Source organism: Anolis sagrei, chromosome 11, assembly GCF_037176765.1.
Source record: "Anolis sagrei isolate rAnoSag1 chromosome 11, rAnoSag1.mat, whole genome shotgun sequence".
NCBI classification, from domain to species: Eukaryota; Metazoa; Chordata; class Lepidosauria; order Squamata; family Dactyloidae; genus Anolis; species Anolis sagrei.
This window is the reverse complement of record NC_090031.1, coordinates 14,365,477-14,385,978: the sequence shown is the minus strand read 5'-3', so window position 1 is coordinate 14,385,978 and position 20,502 is coordinate 14,365,477. Positions and strand designations below refer to the sequence as shown.

The 20,502-nt window shown below is 41.9% G+C and overlaps 1 protein-coding gene across 4 annotated transcripts in view; it reads left to right on the top strand.

The window, feature by feature from the left end:
- CDK5RAP2 (CDK5 regulatory subunit associated protein 2) overlaps positions 1-20,502 on the top strand; it is a 144,606-nt gene that overhangs the window by 111,254 nt on the left and 12,850 nt on the right. For 3 of the 4 annotated variants that reach the window (XM_067471894.1, XM_060757314.2, XM_067471893.1), the window contains 5 exons: positions 536-661; positions 5,553-5,669; positions 10,174-10,363; positions 13,802-13,923; positions 16,299-16,532. In XM_067471894.1, the coding sequence (XP_067327995.1) occupies positions 536-661; positions 5,553-5,669; positions 10,174-10,363; positions 13,802-13,923; positions 16,299-16,532 (789 nt within the window). The remainder of the gene's footprint in view (positions 1-535; positions 662-5,552; positions 5,670-10,173; positions 10,364-13,801; positions 13,924-16,298; positions 16,533-20,502) is intronic. The other variant, XM_067471895.1, reaches the window with a different exon arrangement.

Here is a 20,502-nt window from a genome sequence, read left to right as displayed (position 1 = left end):
GTCTATTTCCCCCAAACTCCATCTGTGTTCATATTTGGGTGTATTGAGTGCTTGTGCCAAGTTTGATCCAGATCCATCATTGTTTGAGTCCACAGTGCTCTCTGGATGTAGGTGAACTACAACTCAGAAACAACTCAGAAACTTAAGGCCCATGCCCATCAAATACTTCCAGTATTTTCTGTTGGTCATGGGAGTTCTGTGTTCCAAATTTGGTTCAATTCCATCGTTGATGGAGTTCAGAATGCTCTTTGATTGTAGGTGCACTATAAATCCCAGCAACTACAACTCCCAAATGACGAAATCATAATTTTTTGAGTGATGGTTACTCCTTGTGTTGTGAGACGTTTTGTTGCCAAATTTGGTGTGATTTCGTTCATTGGTTCTTTTGTTTTTAAGGTACTCATTATGCACAGAGCATTTTTATATATATAGATGGTGGGTTATAATGGTAACTTAAGGGGAATTGACTGGTCTCTGCTCCAGTCATTTCTTTCCTCTCCGGACTGATGCAGCTATCCCCTTGACTTTTCCCTAGAGCTCTTAATGGAGCATCTCCAAGAAATCCGAATGTTGAGGCACCAACTCGAAGAATCCATCAAAACCAATGACCGTTTGAGGAAACAGCTTGAGCAACAGGGGTCAGGTTGTGCATCAGACCAAGGTAAAGAGTAAAGGTGTTTTGTTTGTTTGTTTGTTTGTTTTGGAGGCATGTGTGTATGTTTCAGAACAAGAGTCCACTGAGAAAGGAGCATTGGGTATGCCTCCTGAAGAAGCAGAATTGTAGTCCTCCCAATAATAATAATAATAATAATAATTATTATTATTATTATTATTATTATTATTGAGAGGACTACAATTTTGTGATTTTGTATCACAAAATCACAAGTCGAACACGTCCCAAGTGCCTAGGACTCTGTGATGTATTTTCGAATGATGCACGCAGATACAAGTAATAATTATAATAATAATAATAATAATAATTATTATTATTATTATTACTTGGATCTGCACGCATCATTCGAAAATACATCACAGAGTCCTAGACGCTTGGGACGTGTTCGACTTGTGATTTTGTGATACGAAATCCAGCATATAGATCTCGTTTGCTGTGACATACTGTGCTTTTGTGTCAGTAAAATAATAATAATAATAATAATAATAATAATAATAATAATAATATTTTTTATTTATACCCTGTCACCATCTCCCCAAAGGGGACTCAGGGCGGCCAACCCAAAGATACAATACAGCAGAATAAAATGCAAAAAACAGACAACAAAAATACATCAAAATAAAATACATTCAATAGCAAAGTAAAATAAATAAAGCAAATTGACATTGCATAAAATCAGACACAATGGGCAGGCCAAATGGATGAGAAACGATAAAACCCTGGATGAGGTAGGAATAGAAAAAAAGTGTAATTGAGAGGAGCCCAAACAAGCAGTGACTTGGACAATACGGATTTTGCCAGAACATTGGGAAAGCTAGATAGGCCCGAGGAGGATTGAACGGCACCACAAGGATCATGGGCTATCCAATTTGGCTGCGTAGCACCTATGCAAATGTTCATTTCCTATAAAATGATTTAGCCCCTGAGGTTTCCTTACCTAGCAGTATGGGCAATCCCTTGGTAAGGTCTAACAAGAGGATTTAGGTCTCTTCTTGGGTTGAATGAAAAGTAATGCCTCCACCTTCGTAACTCCTCAACAGATAACAGTACTGTTATGCGGCAGGTACTGGCTTGTTCAGTAGACTCGCCTCTACAGTTCCATTTTGGCAGGAAGCCTTAGCCTTTAACGGCTGTGTTGTTAAAGTACGAAGTATGGAACACTGCTCAGACAGTCGGTCAATGTGACTTAAGCAATGTACAGTCATTGAATTCTTGACAGCAGATGTGTCACCCCAAAGGAGATTCGTTAGAGAATGGAAGCTTTTTATGGTGATTGTGTTGATGTGAGTACTTCGCATCGTTGGGTGAGTAAGTTTAAAGATGTTGAGGTGACACCTTCTGCTGTCAAGAAGTCAATGACTGCATGTAATGTTCACAAGCATTCATGTAATGGCACACAGGTAACTCGGTTGTTAAACTGATAAACCATGTCTTTGAACTGCCAGGGACAAAGACATGCCATTGCACAAAAAGCATATGCTTAGCTAGCAGAGTTTTGAAATGTTTCTTTGAATAGCTGGTAAATTGAATTCTGGGAGTTGTCGGCCAAAACACCTGGGACCCACAGGTTGAGAACTACTGCTCTAGAGGTTTTGAACGTCAGCTCCCAAAATTCCTCTCTGTTGGCCAAGTTGATTGAGGCCTTTGGGAGTTGGAATCCAAAATATCTGCAAGACTCCCTTTTCGTAACCACTGTTCTACTTCACATGAGCTGCCTAATGCTGAACTCCTTAGTGGTGCCTGACCTTTTGGTCCTCCAGGTATGTTGAATTTCATCTCCCAGAATTCCTGCAACTCCCAAGGCTTCTGGGAGTTGCAGTCTCAAAGATTGGACACCGTTGCATAAGACTGTGTTTCTTCTTCTGAGGAAGGGCTGGATCTTCCCACGCTGGAGGGACCTCCTAAAGGACACAGGAAAGAACCAATCTCCTCCTTTAATCCTACTGTTCAGATCTGACAACCTATTCGCACCCTCCGACCATCCATTTTGTTGCTTAAAATGGGTGCGATCAGGAAATGGCAGCTACTCGCGGGAGTAATTTACGCTGATGGAAAAGTACCCATAAATGCCCCTGATTTTGTTCGTGAAGTATTTACGCGCAGCTGGAAAGGCATCCCGTTCTCGCGAAATGGCCACACCTGAAACCATTCCAGCACTTTTATGGCTTCATAAAGATGTGCGGGGAGGAGGGGACATCTGTTAATGCAGGAGGCGTATATTAGCTCAGCACCTCTCCCATCTGTCTTTGGGTTACTTTCGCCAAATGTATGGCTGCCTCATGGGAAGGAGGGGAAGTCAGGAAGCAGTGGGGGAGGGTTGTACAAGGGGCCTGTGAGTATGATGGGTCCTTCCTAGTTATTCGTATTTTAGTCACGATGGAAAGAACTGTAGGACTGGAGCCGTTGGAACCTTAAAACCAAATTGCTCGCTGTTGTGGTTACAGGGAAAACACAACCCCCTTATTACAAAAGCACAACTGACTTCCAGTCCATTTCCATGGATATTTCAGTGTTGGTTTTGGCCTAGGATGTCCTGTATGGCCACTTCAAGGACCATATGTCCTTATACTAGCCTTCCCAGGTCAAAGGATATTTCAGGGAGGCCCTTCTCTAAGTCCCAACCATCTTTTCTTTTTAACCGTGTCTCTTGGAGTTCCTCCTTCTCCTATGTCTGCTGGTCTTCTCCTGGCTCACTGAGATGAACCAAAGATGGCTTCCCCCCTGTTCTCTTAGGAACCAAAGCAGAAGATTTTGGTGGGGGAAAATCTACAGCTGGGGAGGTATCTACCAATCTTGAGTTTGCCAGCATTCCCTGTCTTCCAAGTCTTGGAACCAAGACAGAAGGTCCTGGTGGTGGAAAATCCACAACTGTGGAGGCATCTACCAGTCTTGAGTTTGCCAACATTCCCCATCTTCCAAGTTTTGGAACCAAGGCAGAAGGTCCTGGTGGGGGAAAGTCTACAACTGGGGAGGCATCTTCTAATCTTGAGTTTGCCAGCAATCACTATCTTCCAAGTATTGGAACCAAGGCAGAAGGTCCTGATGGTGGAAAATCTACAACTGTGGAGGCATCTACCAATCTTGAGTTTGCCAACATTCCCCATCATCCAAGTCTGGGAACCAAGGCAGAAGGTCCTGTGGTGGAAAATCTACAACCGTGGAGGCATCTACCAATCTCGAGTTTGCTAACATTCCCCATCTTCCAAGTCTTGGAACCAAGACAGAAGGTCCAGGTGGTGGAAAATCTACAACTGTGGAGGCACCTACCAATCTTGAGTTTGCCTACATTTCCCATCTTCCAAGTCTTGGAGGGTCTTGCACAAGGACTGGAGGATGGAGGAGTTGTTTTATAAGTCTATCCTCACATTGAGGGTAGGACTTAGTGGGTTTCATGAACTCTTCCAAGAGGGTCAGTATTAGACCTCCTGATCTTTTGGACTTCAAAGCTTCACAACTCCCAGAAAACTCAGCTAGTAGTTAAAAATGTATGAGTTCAAAGCCCTTGGTGGACCAAAGGTTTGTCTTCCTTTTCAATGGCTGACTGAGATGAACCAGAGATGCCCTCTTCCCTGTTTCATTGGGAAGCAAAGCAGAAAGTCTTGGTGGTGGAAAATCTACAACCGTGGAGGCATCTACCCATCCTGAGTTTGTCAACATTCCCCCTCTTCCAAGTCTTGGAACCAAGGCAGAAGGACCCGGTGGTGGAAAATCTACAACTGTGGAGGCATCTACCAATCTTGAGTTTGTCAGCATTCCCCATCTTCCAAGTCTTTGAGGGTCTTGCACAAGGATCGGGGGATGGAGGAGTTGTTAAATAAGTCTATCCTCACATTGAGGGTAGAACTTAGTGGGTTTCATGAACTTTTCCAAGAGGGTCAGTATTAGTCCTCCTGATCTTTCGGACTTCAAAGCTTCACAACTCCCAGAAAACTCAGCTAGTAGTTAAAAATGTATGAGTTCAAAGCTCTTGGTGGACCAAAGGTTTGTCTTCCTTTTCAATGGCTGACTGAGATGAACCAGAGATGCCCTCTTCCCTGTTTCATTGGGAAGCAAAGCAGAAAGTCTTGGTGGTGGAAAATCTACAACCGTGGAGGCATCTACCCATCCTGAGTTTGTCAACATTCCCCATCTTCCAAGTCTTGGAACCAAGGCAGAAGGACCCGGTGGTGGAAAATCTACAACTGTGGAGGCATCTACCAATCTTGAGTTTGTCAGCATTCCCCATCTTCCAAGTCTTTGAGGGTCTTGCACAAAGATTGGAGGATGGAAGAGTTGTTTTATAAGTCTATCCTCACATTGAGGGTAGGACTTGGTGGGTTTCATGAACTCTTCCAAGAGGGTCAGTGTTATTCCTCCTGATCTTTTGGACTTCAAACCTTCACAACTCCCAGCAAACTCAGCCAGTAGTTTCGATGCCCACTTGCTGAACTCCTGTCCGGCCTGATCCAATGCTGTTTCTGTGGACGGGTTCCTCAACATGCAAAAAATATCATTCTCTTAGACTGTGGTAATTTATTGGGGCGTTGAAAACGACTGCCAATCCATCTCCGCACAATCTCTGGCTGGAGGCCCAAGATAAGTGTGTGAGTGCCTGCGCCCGATTGCCATTATCTTCCAGGGATAATTTGCAATTTTGCTGATATTGGCCAGGCGTCACAAGGGCTGTTGGGACAGCTTGCTCACAGTCCACCTGAATTACCTTTCGCTCTGTCGTGATGATAACCTTCAGAATGTATAAGGGATAAATAGCTTTTTGTAAGCCTGCCTGTCCCTCCCCACCTGCCCCGCCTGCATTGTTTAAATTGTTCTTGTCTGGGGAAGTTTAATCTTTACTGACCTAGAGATGGCTCATAAATCATTTTTATGTATATATTTATAGGTTCGGCAAACGTTTGTATCCGCGGCGTAGAGCAACATCATTCCCTGACTTCTGAAATTCATTTCCTGAGAGAGCAAAATCAGGTCCTAAACGTAATGCTGGCACAAGGATCTCGAGGTAAGATAAAGGGGATGTTAGGGAGAAGGGCAAAAAACAAAAAACCTGTCCCATTTAAAATAATTTCTACCATGTGTTGTCGAAGGCTTTCATGGCTGGAATCACTGGGTTGCTGTGAGTTTTCCAGCCTGTCTGGCCACGTTCCAGAAGCATTCTCTCCTGATGTTTTGCCCCCATCTATGGCAGGCATCCTTAGAGGTTGTGAGGTTTGTTGGAAACTAGGCAAATGAGGTTTACATATCTGTGGAATGTCCAGGATGGAAGAGAGAACTCTTGTCTGTTTGAGGCAGGCGTGAATGTTGCAATTGGCCACCTTGATTATTATTGAATGGCCTTGCAGCTTCAAGGTCTGGCTGCATCCTGCTTGGAGGATCCTTTATTGGGTGATGATTAGATGGCCCTGATTGTTTCTTGTCTGGAATTCCCCTGTTTTGAGTGTTGTTCGTTATTTACTGTTTTGATTTTAGAGTTTTTTTGTACTGGTAGCCAGATTTTGTTCAATCTATATAAATAAAAATGAAATATACCTTTGTGGGATTGACATAACTCAAAAACCACTGGACAAATTGACACCAAATTTGGACACAGTACACCTATCAGGTCAACGAGTGATCATCACTCATGAAAACACTGAAAAACACAGCGGAAGAAACTTAAAAGGCCAAAAAATTTTAAAAATACATTACAATGCATGTGCAGAACCACATATATACACATACACACACACATATACACACAGAAAACATATGCACAGACGCATGGCAGGGGACAGCTAGTGATAGATGTTTTTCCAACCTGTAACATCCTGGCTTCATTTTAGTTCCTGCCAAATGTTGACTCTCCTTAATTGGTGTTGGTAAGCGTACAAACTACAAGAGAGGAGATTCCATCTGAACATGAGGAACATGAGGAAGAACTTCCTGACTGTGAGAGCCGTTCAGCAGTGGAACTCTCTGCCCCGGAGTGTGGTGGAGGCTCCTTCTTTGGAAGCTTTTAAACAGAGGCTGGATGGCCATCTGTCAGGGGTGCTTTGAATGCAGTTTTCCTGCTTCTTCGCAGGGGGTTGGACTGGATGGCCCATGAGGTCTCTTCCAACTCTTTGATTCTATGATTCTATGTAAGGATCCTTGTGTTGACTTCCTTCTTAACGTAAGGAACCTTGTAAACATTTCCTTAACTTAAAGAGCCAATGTCTCTGATAATGTAAACATGTTGTTTCCCCCCACAAGTTCAACAGTTAATCATTATCACTGGTCATCAATGTCAGCAGTTCAACAACCTTTAATTACAGTCCATGAATTCTTCATCTCCTCATCTTGTAGTTTTCTAGGCCTCAGTTTTCTAGGATGGGATCGTTAGACTATCTAGACCCCAACCATACATCTTTCATACAATTCCATTCAAACTATGCATTGTAGTTCATGACAAGTAGAAAACGTGGCTCCAAGAACCTCTCTGAAATGGAAACAATTCAAATCAGTGTCAAAGAAGGTGAAAATATGTGCAAAAAATTGAAATTGCATATGATTCAAATATGGTCTCCCCACCTGCTTTTGAAAAATCACATAAAACCCGTGACTGCATACACATAAGATGGATGTGGACTGGGGAGAAAAAGGCGAATCCATCCATCCCCAATAAGTTTTTTACCTATATGGAAAGGTCACAGCACTTTTTCTCTTTCCGCCTTCTTCTTAACTATAGTTTTATGGAACTGAGATATTGCCGGAGTTGAAGCCCCCCCTTTCTGTTTATTTCAAATAACGTTTCTCTTTCAACGCCGCTGCGGAAAATTGGAATGCAAAATTGTAAACGTCAGAGGAGCCTCTCATTTTGGTTATTACTTCTCTGGCATCTCTGTGCGTTTAATTATTTTTTATTTTAAAAAATGTCGATCCTGGATTCCCTGGGCACTTTGGTTTCAGGTGAAAGGGGGGGGGGGGATGTTATTAAAAAAAGGAAAGATATGAAGCCAAGCAGCTTTTCAATAAGTTGAATAACATCCGCAAAGCAGTGATACTTTTGGTTGGACCAACTGAAAAGCGCAAAATAAGATGCAAGTTCTTCAAAGCTTTGTGAGATTCATCATCAGGTTGAGTTTCCCTTATCCCAAATGCTTGGGACCAGAAGTGTTTGGGATTTGGGTTTTTCCTGAATTTTGTATATGCATACGTAAGACGATATCTTGCAAAGGAGACCCAAGTCTAAACGCCAAATCCATTGATGCTTCATAGACGCCTTATATGCATAACCTGAGGGTAGTTTAATAAACAATACTTTTAATTATATTGTGTATGAAATAAAGTTTGCATACATTGCTTATTACTTTTTTATAATATTTATAATATTATAATGTAATGCAATATAATACTGATAATAATAAGATATTATAATATATTTTTATATTACATGTAATATTACTAATAATATTACAATACAATGGTATAGTATGGCGTTTCTCAACCTGGGGGTCAAAACCCCTGGGAGGGTCGCGAGGGGGTGTCAGAGAGGTCGCCAAAGACCATAAGAAAATACAGTATTTTTATTGGACATGGGGGTTCTGTGTGAGGAGCTTGGCCCAATTCTATCGTTGGTGGGGTTCAGAATGCTCTTTGATTGTAGGTGAACTATAAATCCCAGCAACTACAACTCCCAAATGTCAAGATCTATTTTCCCCAAACTCCACCAGTGTTCACGTTTGGGCATATTGAGTATTCATGCCAAATTTGGTCCAGATTCATCATTTATTTGAGTCCACAGTGCTCTCTGGATATAGGTCAACTACAACTCCAAAACTCAAGGTCAATGCCCACCAAACCCTTCCAGTATTTTCTGCTGGTTATGGGACTTGTGTGTGCTAAATTTGGTTCAATTCCATCATTGATGGAGTTCAGACTGCTCTTTGATTGTAGGTGAACTACAAATCCCAGTGACTACAACTCCCAAATGACAAAATCAATCCCCTCCAACTTCCCCCCAGTACTAAAATTTGGGTGTATTGGGTATTTGTGCTTAATTTGGTCTAATGAATGGAAATACATCCTGCATATTTACAGTATAATTCATTAAAATAGTAAAATTACAGTTGTGAAGTGGTAACGAAATTAATTTTATGATTGGGGGTCACCAAAACATGAACTGTACTAAGGGGTCGCGGCATTTGGAAAGTTGAGAACCACTGGTATAGTACAATATAGTAATATATAATATTGATATTGTACTATGCTAATAATATAATATATTGTTTGTACATATATCTTGTAAGCCGCTCTGAGTCCCCTTTGGGGTGAGAAGGGTGGTATAACGAACATAGGGAAAAGTAGGGAACTTTATTCGATAATTTAAAAAATCCCAACGCTGCTTCACTAAATTATAACGACCACACAGCAGCCTACCAAATTATAACAATAGCACCACCACTACAGACTTAACTCACCAAAGTATAGAGGGAGTATGGTTGCTGAGCCAACTATCTATTTAGAAATTAAGAACTGGGGCCACTGGAACTAAGAGACTTAAAATGATTCTTTAAAAGATACCTGCTGCCACCATATTAAGAATAAACAGACTGAGGTATTATTAAGAGGTTGTTCTGTGACCCACTCTGTGTCACTATAGTTTTCTTAGAGGCTGTTAAAAAGCTGACTTAAATAATGCTTTGATCACAAAGGTATTCACACTGAGACTTGTATAAGTTGATAAAAATAACAGGAACGTTTATTGAACAGGCTTGAATAATTCAGGTACAAATGCTTATTGGTTTCAGTAAAGTTCTGGCATACAACGTTCTGGGTCATGGCGCTCTTTGCCTGGCTTCAAGATGGCTTTGACTCTTTCTGTCCTCCAGATTTTAGGGATCTGACAGGATGCAATGCAGTTGTTTATCAGCTTCAGCAGCCAGTACTTTGCTTTTGGGTCAAAGTTCTTAATTTGCTCTATTGGGCCAAAATAGATTATGCAGACATTTAAAGCTTCACTGGCTTCTTCCTTGGTCAAAAGCTGAAAGGTGGCAATGTTAGAGTGAGAAGCCTACATTTTGGTTCTGATGTTACTTCTATTGTCAGTTAAGGTGGTGTAGATCAGGTTTGCGACCCCAAATGGGATGGGGGTCAGTGCTCAATTGTTTTAGGTCATGGAAGATTTGGCAACAGGGAAAAGTTTCTGAGTGCCACCCATTTACACAAACCTGTGAACAACAACGTGGCGTGTTTACAAGTAGACTTTGCAAAATATGTTTCAGCCGAACTCTGAAAGAAGATAAATACTGACCGTCTTTGGCAAGCCTTGCAAATGCTGATTGTGTATCAGTAAATGTTTTGATTTTAGCACTTACTTTATATGCCTCGTACAGACAGGGGTCACAAGTGGAAAAGTGGAAGCCTTGGTGTGGAGGGATCTCAATGCAGCCAGAGAAGCCAGTCCTTTTTCTGGCCACATGTCATCAAGGGCAATGGAATGAAATATAAATTCAATTCCATTAAAAATAGAATTCTTCTCCTTGTAGACAAACAGAAGGAGAATGAGAAGTTACGCGAATCTCTGTCCAAGAAGCACCTGGCCTTGGAGCAGCTTCATGCGGACTGTGAGCGCCTCAGGAAGGAGAACGAGACGCTCCAGAAGGAAGTCAGGAAACGGGAGGAAGAAAACGGCCGCCTGACGGATGAGGTTTACAGTGTCCGGAACGAATTGAACAGGTATTGCTCTGCGGCCTTATTTCAGCCTCTTCCGCCCTCTGGTCCAGCTCCACAAGATGGTTTTGGAGTATCCAAACTCAAAGCAGGAAGCATTTGTTGGCTACCAAAGCTACCCAAAAAGGGACACAAGATGGGAAGTGGTTGGAAATCCACTTTTGGTTTTGGAAAATCTTTTTGTAAATCTTTATTTATTTATCTACAGTAATAATAATAATAATAATAATAATAATAATAATCTTTATTTATACCCCGCCACCATCTCCCCATACTCAGAGCGGCTTACATGGGGCCAAGCCCAGACAACATATTACAGCAAAATAAAACCAAAAACATAAACAAGCAAAATCATCAAAATTACATTTTAAAAAGTATTTACATCCCACCTTTCTTACCCCGAAGGGGACTTCAGGCCAGATCACAGAACTCATACGGCAAACATCCAATGCCGTTAAGCACAAACAGGACAGAAAACAGTACAGATAGAGGTATATAGGCTTTTCCCATCTTCGGCGTCTTGGAGGTTGTGCTTGTTTCTGGCCATGGGGGTGCTGTCGCTCCACCCTCCATTTTGAAAAGCCCTGCTCACAGACTTCCTCCTGTTTTGATCGAATCGGTATTTCCTTATGATGCCATTAAAACACCTTCCCACTAAGCAGTACCTATTGGTTTACTCACAGCTGTTTTCGATCTGCTAAATGGGCAGTGAGCTGGGCGGAAGGTCGGGCCCTTACTCCCAACCCGGGCTTCAAACTTCCAACCTTTTGATTGACAGGATTTATTGCAGCTGGTGGTTAACCTGCTGTGCACACGATTAATGGGAGGATTGCATCGTTTTAAAAGGTTGCTCTTCCTGGAGACCTCCAGAAAAGACCAAAAATGTCCAAAAATATGCTGTGAGATGGGAATGCAAGAATAGTTGCAACTAGGTAAAGTTAAATAAAGGTTTTCCCCTGACATTAAGTCTAGTTGTGTCTGACTCTGGGGATTGGTGCTCATCTCCATTTCTAAGCACCAATTGCTGATCTGGGTCAGAGTGAAGAGAGAGGGGGCCAGGAGACAGCTCCACCTTGTCTCCTGCATATGTCATCAGTTGGGGACCCCTCTCCCAGCACCAACTACTGCTCTGGGCTAGGGCGGGGGGGGGGGGAGGGCAGGGGACAGCTCCACCTTGTTTCCTGCCTATGCCATCAGTTGGGAACCCTTCCCTCCAGCACCAACTACTGCTCTGGGCCAGAATGGAGAGAGAGGGGGTGGGCAGGGGACAGTTCCACCTTGTCTCCTGCCTGTGTCATCAGTTGGGGACCTCTATCCCTAGCTCCAACTGCTACTCTGAGCCAGAGTGAAGAGAGAGGGGGCCAGGGGACAGCTCCACCTTGTCTCCTGCCTACGTCATCAGTTGGGGACCCCTCTCCCCAGCTCCAACTACTGTTCTGGGCCAGAATGAAGAGAGAAGGGGGCAAGAAAGACAGTTCCACCTTGTCTCCTGCCTATATCATCAGTTGGGGACCCCTCTCCCCAGCTCCAACTACTGTTCTGGGCCAGAATGAAGAGAGAGGGGGCAAGAAAGACAGTTCCACTTTGTCTCCTGCCTATGTCATCAGTTGGGGACCCTTCCCTCCAGCACCAACTACTGCTCTGGGACAGAATGGAGAGGAGGGGGGCAGGGGACAGTTCCACCTTATCTCCTGCCTATGTTATCAGTTGGGGACCCTTCCCTCCAGCACCAACTACTGCTCTGGGCCAGAGTGAAGAGAGAGGGGGCCAGAAGACAGTTCCACCTTGTCTCCTGTGCTATGCTAATAATATAATATAATATAATATAATTAATATAATATAATATAATATAATATATTGTATATACATTTAATATTTATAATATTCTAATGTAATACGATATAATAATAATACAATATTATAATTATAAAAATTATAGTACATGTAATACTAATATTACAATACAATGGTATAGTACAATATAGTAATATATAATACTGATATTGTACTATGCTAATAATATAATATATTGTATGTGTGTGTGTGATATATCTCTTGTAAGCCGCTCTGAGTCCCCTTCGGGTTGAGAAGGGTGGCATATAAATGTCATAAAAAATAAATAAGAGCCGGCGTTGTCCATAGACACCTCCAGTGTCATGTGGCTGGCATGACTGCATGGAGCGCTCTGGCATGTTACCTTCCTGCCAGAGCAGTACCTATTGATCCACTCACATATAATACTGATACTGTACTATGCTAATAATATAATATATTGTATGTATATATATCTTGTAAACCTCTCTGAGTCTCCTTTGGAGTGAGAAGGGCGGTATCACAAATAAATAAATAAGCCAAAGAGCCAGCGTTGTCCATAGACACTTCCAAGGTCATGAGGCCGGCATGACTGCATGGAGCACTGTTGCCTTCTCGTCGGAGCGGTACCTATTGATCTACTCACAAATAATACTGATACTGTACTATGCTAATAATATAATATATTGTATGAATATATATCTTGTAAGCCGCTCTGAGTCTCCTTTGGGGTGAGAAGGGCGGCATATAAATGTCACAACTAAATAAATAAATAAGCTGAAGAGCCAGCATTGTCCATAGACACCTCCAAAGTCATGTGGCCGGCGTGACTGCATGGAGCGCTGTTGCCTTCCTGTCGGAGCGGTACCTATTGATCTACTCACAAATAATACTGATACTGTACTATGCTAATAATATAATATATTGTATGAGTATATATCTTGTAAGCCGCTCTGAGTCTCCTTTGGGGTGAGAAGGGCGGCATATAAATGTCACAACTAAATAAATAAATAAGCTGAAGAGCCAGCATTGTCCATAGACACCTCCAAAGTCATGTGGCCGGCGTGACTGCATGGAGCGCTGTTGCCGTCCCCTCGGAGTGGTACCTATTGATCTACTCACATATACTGATATTGTACTATGCTAATAATGTAATATATTGTATGAATATATATCTTGTAAGCCTCTCTGAGTCCCCTTTGGGGTGAGAAGGGCGGCATATAAATGTCATAAATAAATAAATAAGATGAAGAGCCGGCGTTGTCCATAGATACCTCCAAGGTCACGTGGCCGGCATGATTGCATGGAGCACTGTTGCCTTCCCGTCGGAGCAGTACCTATTGATCTACTCACATTTGCATGTTTTCAAACTGCTAGCATATTTAAAAGTTAGGAAGAATGGCCAGAGCTGTCCAGCAATGGAATATGCAGTCTCTTGAGTCCAGTGGAGTTTCCTTCTCTGGAGATTTTGAAGCAGAGGCTGGGTGGCCCTCTGTCAGGAAGGCTTTGGTTGTTTCTCCTGGCTGACAGAAGGGGGTTGGACTGAATGGACCTTGGGGAGGGGACACTTCCAACTCTAGGTTTAGAAGATTTAAACGTCTCCTACTAATCCGTTTGGGGGTCTCATTGCAGGGTGCAGATGGAGCTGAACGCCAACAAGTCCCAGCTCTTGGAGAATGACGACCTGCTGCATTCTTTGCGGCTGGAGCTCAGAGTCTACGAGAAGTTGGACGAAGCAACCAGAAGCCAAGCAGGTACCAAGCGAGGGCCAACCGGTGTCATGGGAAGCATGCAGACCTCAAAACGCTATGGGAGTCCAAAGGAAGTCATTGTTCCCCCAAAAAGAATTGCTCTACCCCTTTGATATTTCCTCCCAAGGGGACACCGTTGAGCCTAGAAGACACATGGTTTCTGCAGTTATTGGGGTGCATCGGCTGCTTTTGGGCTGCCTTCTTAGCTACATCCCCTGGGGAGTGTTTTCATTTTTCACAAATGAAAAATAGGAGACTTCAAAGTGGGAGAAAAGGGGGAAGGAAAGGGCAGAGATGGGGAAATTCTCTTCCATCCTCCCCTCAAAGCAGAATTCAAAGTGCTGGCTGTGAAGCCCTGTGCTGCTCCGGTCCAGCTTCCTTGAAAGGCCGCATCTCCCAGCATGAACCGGCATGCGCTTTCAGATCTTCAGGGGAGGGCTTTGTCTCCGTTCCATCGCCCTTTCCATCCTCCTCCCAGCTCTATTTCTGCCAGCGAGTCAAAAACTTTGTTTTTTTTAACTTGAAGAACATTTATTTTTAAATATACTGCAGCGATAGAGCTTTCAATGGGGCTGGTAGGTTGTGTGTTTTATTTTATTATTGGCTTTTTCCGCCATTAAAATAGCCGGAAAACTCTTGTTGCTGCATCCTAGGATTTCTTTCTCAATATAAGGGAAATATGGATAATTTCTAAGCCCTTGCTTCATACATTTTTTTTCTTCTGGCTTCCTGATCTTCGGTTGTGTTTAGTGTTGCCAGGCTTTTAAAAAAGTTGTGCTATGTTTTTAAACAGCAAGTGCTGTTGTAATGTGTTAACTATAATAAAAGGTTTATTTAACAGGCTTAAACTCTTCTGGTACAAATGCGTAATGGTTTCTGTAAATGAATGGCACAAAAGCTTTTGGTTACGTTTGATGTACAATTCTTAGACGGGTACTGGGTTCAAATCTAGAGTTAACAAAGTGTTGGGCTATGTTGACAAGAGAGATATTGACAAGCTGGAATGTGTCCAGAGGAGGGCGACTAAAATGATCAAGGGTCTGGAGAACAAGCCCTATGAGGAGCGGCTTAGGGAACTGGGCATGTTTAGCCTGAAGAAGAGAAGGCTGAGAGGAGATATGATAGCCATGTATAAATACTGTATGTGAGAGGAAGCCACAGGGAGGAGGGAGCAAGCTTGTTTTCTGCTTCCTTGGAGACTAGGACGCGGAACAATGGCTTCAAACTACAAGAGAGGAGATTCCATCTGAACATTAGGAAGAACTTCCTGACTGTGAGAGCCGTTCAGCAGTGGAACTCTCTGCCCCGGAGTGTGGTGGAGGCTCCTTCTTTGGAAGCTTTTAAGCAGAGGCTGGATGGCCATCTGTCAGGGGTGATTTGAATGCAATATTCCTGCTTCTTGGCAGGGGGTTGGACTGGATGGCCCATGAGGTCTCTTCCAACTCTTTGATTCTATGATTCTATGATATGACCGGGCTGTGGTGCAGCTAGTTTATTTTTATTTATTTATTTATTTACGGCATTTATATGCCATCCTTCTCACCCTGAAGGGGACTCAGAGCGGCTAAAAATAATAATAATAATAATAATAATAATAGCTGACACGATATGAGGATTTAAAGATCGAACTACAAAGACTCTGGCACAAACCAGTAAAAGTGGTCCTAGTGGTGATCGGCACACTGGGTGCAGTGCCTAAGGATCTTGGCCTGCACTTAAACACAATCTGCGCTGACAAGATTACTATCAGGCTTATCCCAAAAATATATAATTGAGTTAGTAGCCAGCTGCATTAAACCACTCCTTACCAAGATGTCACAGCCAGTCCAGTGAGCTCCTGACCATTAATAGTCTAGCTTGCTGTTCACCTATGCAGCCCGAAAGACAGTTGCATCTGTCAAGTAGGAAATTTAGGTACTGCTTTATGCGGGGAAGCTAATTTAACTAATTTACCACACCATAAAACCTTCCAGCAGCGTGCATAAGAATAAGGAAGTACTCCATCAAGGACTTGGTGTCACAAGTGGACAGTGAAGCAGAAGCTCCCCCTGTGACCGGAATTGAGCATACCCTCATAAAGCTGGAAAGCTGGAATGTTAAATTGCCTCTGTGTCTGTCTATATATATTGTATGTCTAATGGTATTGAATGTTTGCCATGTATATATTCCGCATTGAGTCCCCTGCAGGGTGAGAAAGGTGGAATATAAATACTGTAAGTAAAAAAATAAATTAATGACGTTATAGACCAGGGTTCGACTGTCGCTCAGCCATAGGAACCCATTGGGAAAGTCACTGTTGTGGTTCAGTCAGCTGATTAAGATGAGGGGAGTGTCCGGAGCCCTTTTAATTATTTACAGTAGTAAACAAACTTCCTCAGATTGCTGCCGCGACACAGCCGACGAATGCCGGAAAGAGCAAAACCAGCCACCAGACTTGCACGAACTCCTGGCGGAAATACAGAACTTGAGAGCACAGCTTGAAATGAGCATCAAGGCAAACAAGATGTTGCATGAGAAACTCGAAGAACGGTCTTCAAGCGGAAAGAGAGGGTCAGCTGTGAATATCAGCTGCCTTTTCCAGCAAGAATCGCAGCATTACATGGGGATAAACGGTAATATTATTAGTAATATTACACGTATTATAAAATATATTAATATTATATTGTATTATTATTAGTATTATTGTATTGTATTACATTACATTATATATTATATTATATTATTAGCACAGCACAATATTAGTATTATATGTACTATATATTGTATTATATTATACTATACCATAATATAATATAATTTATATTATATTATATTATATTATAATATAATATAATATTATAATGTATTATAATATATTACAATATAATATATATTATATTATATTGTATATATTATAATATAATATAATATAATATATATAATATATATATATAATATATAATAATATTGTATATATTATAATATAATATAATATATATTGTACTATACCACTATGTTATAGTATATTGAATTGCATTGGCCCTTTAAGTTGCCGCATCACACTGTTGACTCATGCTCAGTTTGTGGTCTACTGAGACTCCATTACATTATATATTATATTATATTATATTATATTATATTATTAGCACAGCACAATATTAGTATTATATGTACTATATATTGTATTATATTATACTATACCATAATATAATATAATATAATATATTATATTATATTATATTATATAATAATAATTATTATATTAAATTATATTATATTATAATATATTATAATATTATAATGTATTATAATATATTACAATATAATATATATTATGTTATATTGTACTATACCACTATATTATAGTATATTGAATTGCATTGGCTCTTTAAGTTGCCACATCACACTGTTGACTCATGCTCAGCTTGTAGTCTACTGAGACTCCAAGATCCCAGGGGGAATTTTTAAAACCCCATTGTATCCCCTTGACTTATACATGAGTACAAGTGTTGAATGAAAAGTAATGCCTCCACCTTCAAAACTCCTCAACAGATGGCAGTACTGGTATGCGGCATGTACTGGCTTGTTCAGTAGACTCTCCTCTACAGTTCCATTTTGATGGGAAGCCTTAGCATTGGTTGTGTTGTTAAAGTGTGAAGTATGTAGAAGCTTGTACGCAGGAGTGGAAGACAAGCAGAGTCCTTGTTCCCTGCGAACGAGGAGCGGGTGTGGAAAGTGCTCCTATTCACCAGGCAATGGCTGCGTCAAGAGAGTGATGAGGAATTGGGGGAGTTGGACCTGGCAAGGCTTGGAGGAGGCCAAGGCTTATTGGCTGGTCCGCTCAAGCAATGCTTATTACATAAACTGCATTAATTTATTCTTTCATCTACGAGGGTTGAATGAAAAGTAATGCCTCCACCTTCGTAACTCCTCAACAGATGACAGTACTGGTATGTGGCAGGTACTGGCTTGTTCAGTAGACTCGCCTCTACAGTTCCATTTTGATGGAAAGCCTTAGCATTGAACGGTTGTGTTGTTAAAGTGCAAAGTATGAAACCCTGCACAGATGATCGGTCAATGCAATTCAAGCAACGTGCAGTCATTGAATTCTTAACAGCAGAAGGTGTCACTCCAAAGGAGATTCATCAGAGAATGCAAGCTGTTTATGGTGATTGTGTTGATGTGAGTACTGTGTGTCATTTGGCGAGTAAGTTTAAAGATGTTGAGGTGGGAACATCTCACTTACGTGACAAACAAAGAATTGGACATCCTGTGACAGCAACCACCGAGTTTCCCAAGCAAAAGGTTGACAGATTGATTCAGGACAATCATCGTACCACTCAGAAATTTCAAGCATAATCGGCATTTCACAAGAACGTGTGGGTTATTGCTTTGCTTGGCTATCGGAAGATCTGTGCACAATGGGTACCCAGGATGAGAGAATAGTGAGATGCTGGTTGCGGAAACAGAGTGTCGACTTCTTCCGTGATGGCTTCAGAAAACTTGTTCATTGTTGGCAGAAATGTTTCCAATTGTCTGGTGATTATGTGGAAAAGTGAATAGTGGTGGTTAAAGAGCATCTGATATACATGGTGTATTTTAATTCACTGGATCAAATTTGGCACAAATACCTGATACGCCCAGATTTCAATAGTGGTAGGGTTGGAGGGATATTGATTTTGCATTTGGAAGTTGTAGTTGCTGGGATTTATAGTTCACCTACAATCAATGAGCATTCTGAACTCCACCAACGATAGAATTGAGCCAAACTTTGCACACAGAACTTCAATGACCAACAGAAAACACTGGAAAGGTTTGGTGGGCATTGACCTTGAATTTTGGAGTTGTAGTTCACCTACATCCAGAGAGCACTGTGGACTCAAACAATGATGGATCTGGGCCAAACTTGGCATGAATATTCTGTATGCTGAAATGTAAACACTGGTGAAGTTTGGGGAAAATAGACCTTGACATTTGGGAGTTGAAGTTGCTGGGATTTATAGTTCACCTACAATCAAAGAGGATTCTGAACTCCACCTACGATAGAATTGAACCAGACTTCACACACAGAACTCCAATGACCAACAGAAAATACTGGAAAGTTTTGGTGGGCATTGACCTTGAGTTTTGGAGTTGTAGTTCACCTACATTCAGAGAGCATTCTGAACTCCACCTACGATAGAATTGAACCAAACTTTGCACACAGAACTCCAATGACGAACAGTAAATACTGGAAAGGTTTGGTGGGCAGTGACCTTGAGTTTGAGTTGTAGTTCACCTACATTCAGAGAGCACTGTGGACTCAAAACAATGATGGATCAAGACCAAACTTGGCATGAATACTCAATATGCTGAAATGTAAACACTCGTGAAGCTTGGGGAAAATAGACCTTGAATTGGGCCAAACTTCCCACTATGCCATGACCAACAGAAAGTCTGATGGTCATTGGTGACCCCTATGACACCTCCTCGCAACTCCGAGGGGTCCTGACTCCCAGGTTGAGAAACGCTGTTCTAAGGATTATTTTGTGTTTGATTTATTAAAATATTCCCATCCAAACCCAAGTAACGAAGGTGGAGGCATTACTTTTCATTCAACCCTCATATATACAGTAGACTAAATCTCTGTATGTCTTTGCTTACCCAAATAGTTGGTTGGATGCGCCGGTGCAGCTGGCTACAGGCGAGTGCACTTTGCTTAGGAGCGATCGATCTGTGCTTTAGAACGGTCTGCGAATAAATCAGCGGAATAAATTCAGTGCCCGAGAGGAATGCTTCCCCCCCCCCTTTTGATTTGCATCGCTCTTGAATGAAGGCCTCCAGCTTCGGCGGCTGAAAGCAGACGTGTCCGCACGCCGTGCGGATCCAACATCCAGAGCATTGCCATGCTCCTGAACAGTGTGCAGCCCCAAGCTCAGCACACAAACAAACCATTCTGTTGGGTTCAACGTGTACTTTTGACCTTGTTGAGTAAAGCTGAGGCGAACGCAGATGGAAGGCAATGAGCTTATAAGTGCAGGAAGCATAGAATCCTAGAGATACCCCAAGGCTATCCAGTCCCACCCCCTGCTGTGCAGGAAGGCACAATCAAAGCACTCCTGACAGAAGGCCATGGTGGCTTTTTTTTTTCAATCTAAGATATATACCCAGCATTTTCCAGGTTTGCATTTTGTAATGCCATTTATTACAAATACTTGGTAATAAATAGCATTCTTTGCTTTCAGATTTTACTAGCTTGGGTACTCGACATTGCCCGGATTATTTGAGAAGGTTGTGGGTGAACTACAACTCACATCATGCCAGGTTATACCCCTGAAACTCCATTTGTACTTAAAAGTTTTTTATGTTGGGTAAATCTGCTCTGGATGCATCATTGGTGGGGTTACATGTGCACAACTACAACTCCCACTATGGCGAGTCAGCCCCCACAAACTCCTCCAGTAGGTTGAGTTAGTCATAAGGGGTTCTGTGTGCCAAGTTTGATCCCAGGTCTATAATTGGTGGAAGTCACAGTTTCTCTGGTTGTGGGTGAACTACAACTCCCAGAAAGGAAGGTCAGTTTTCCTCAAACCCCTTAAGTATTCATATTTTGGCATATCAGGT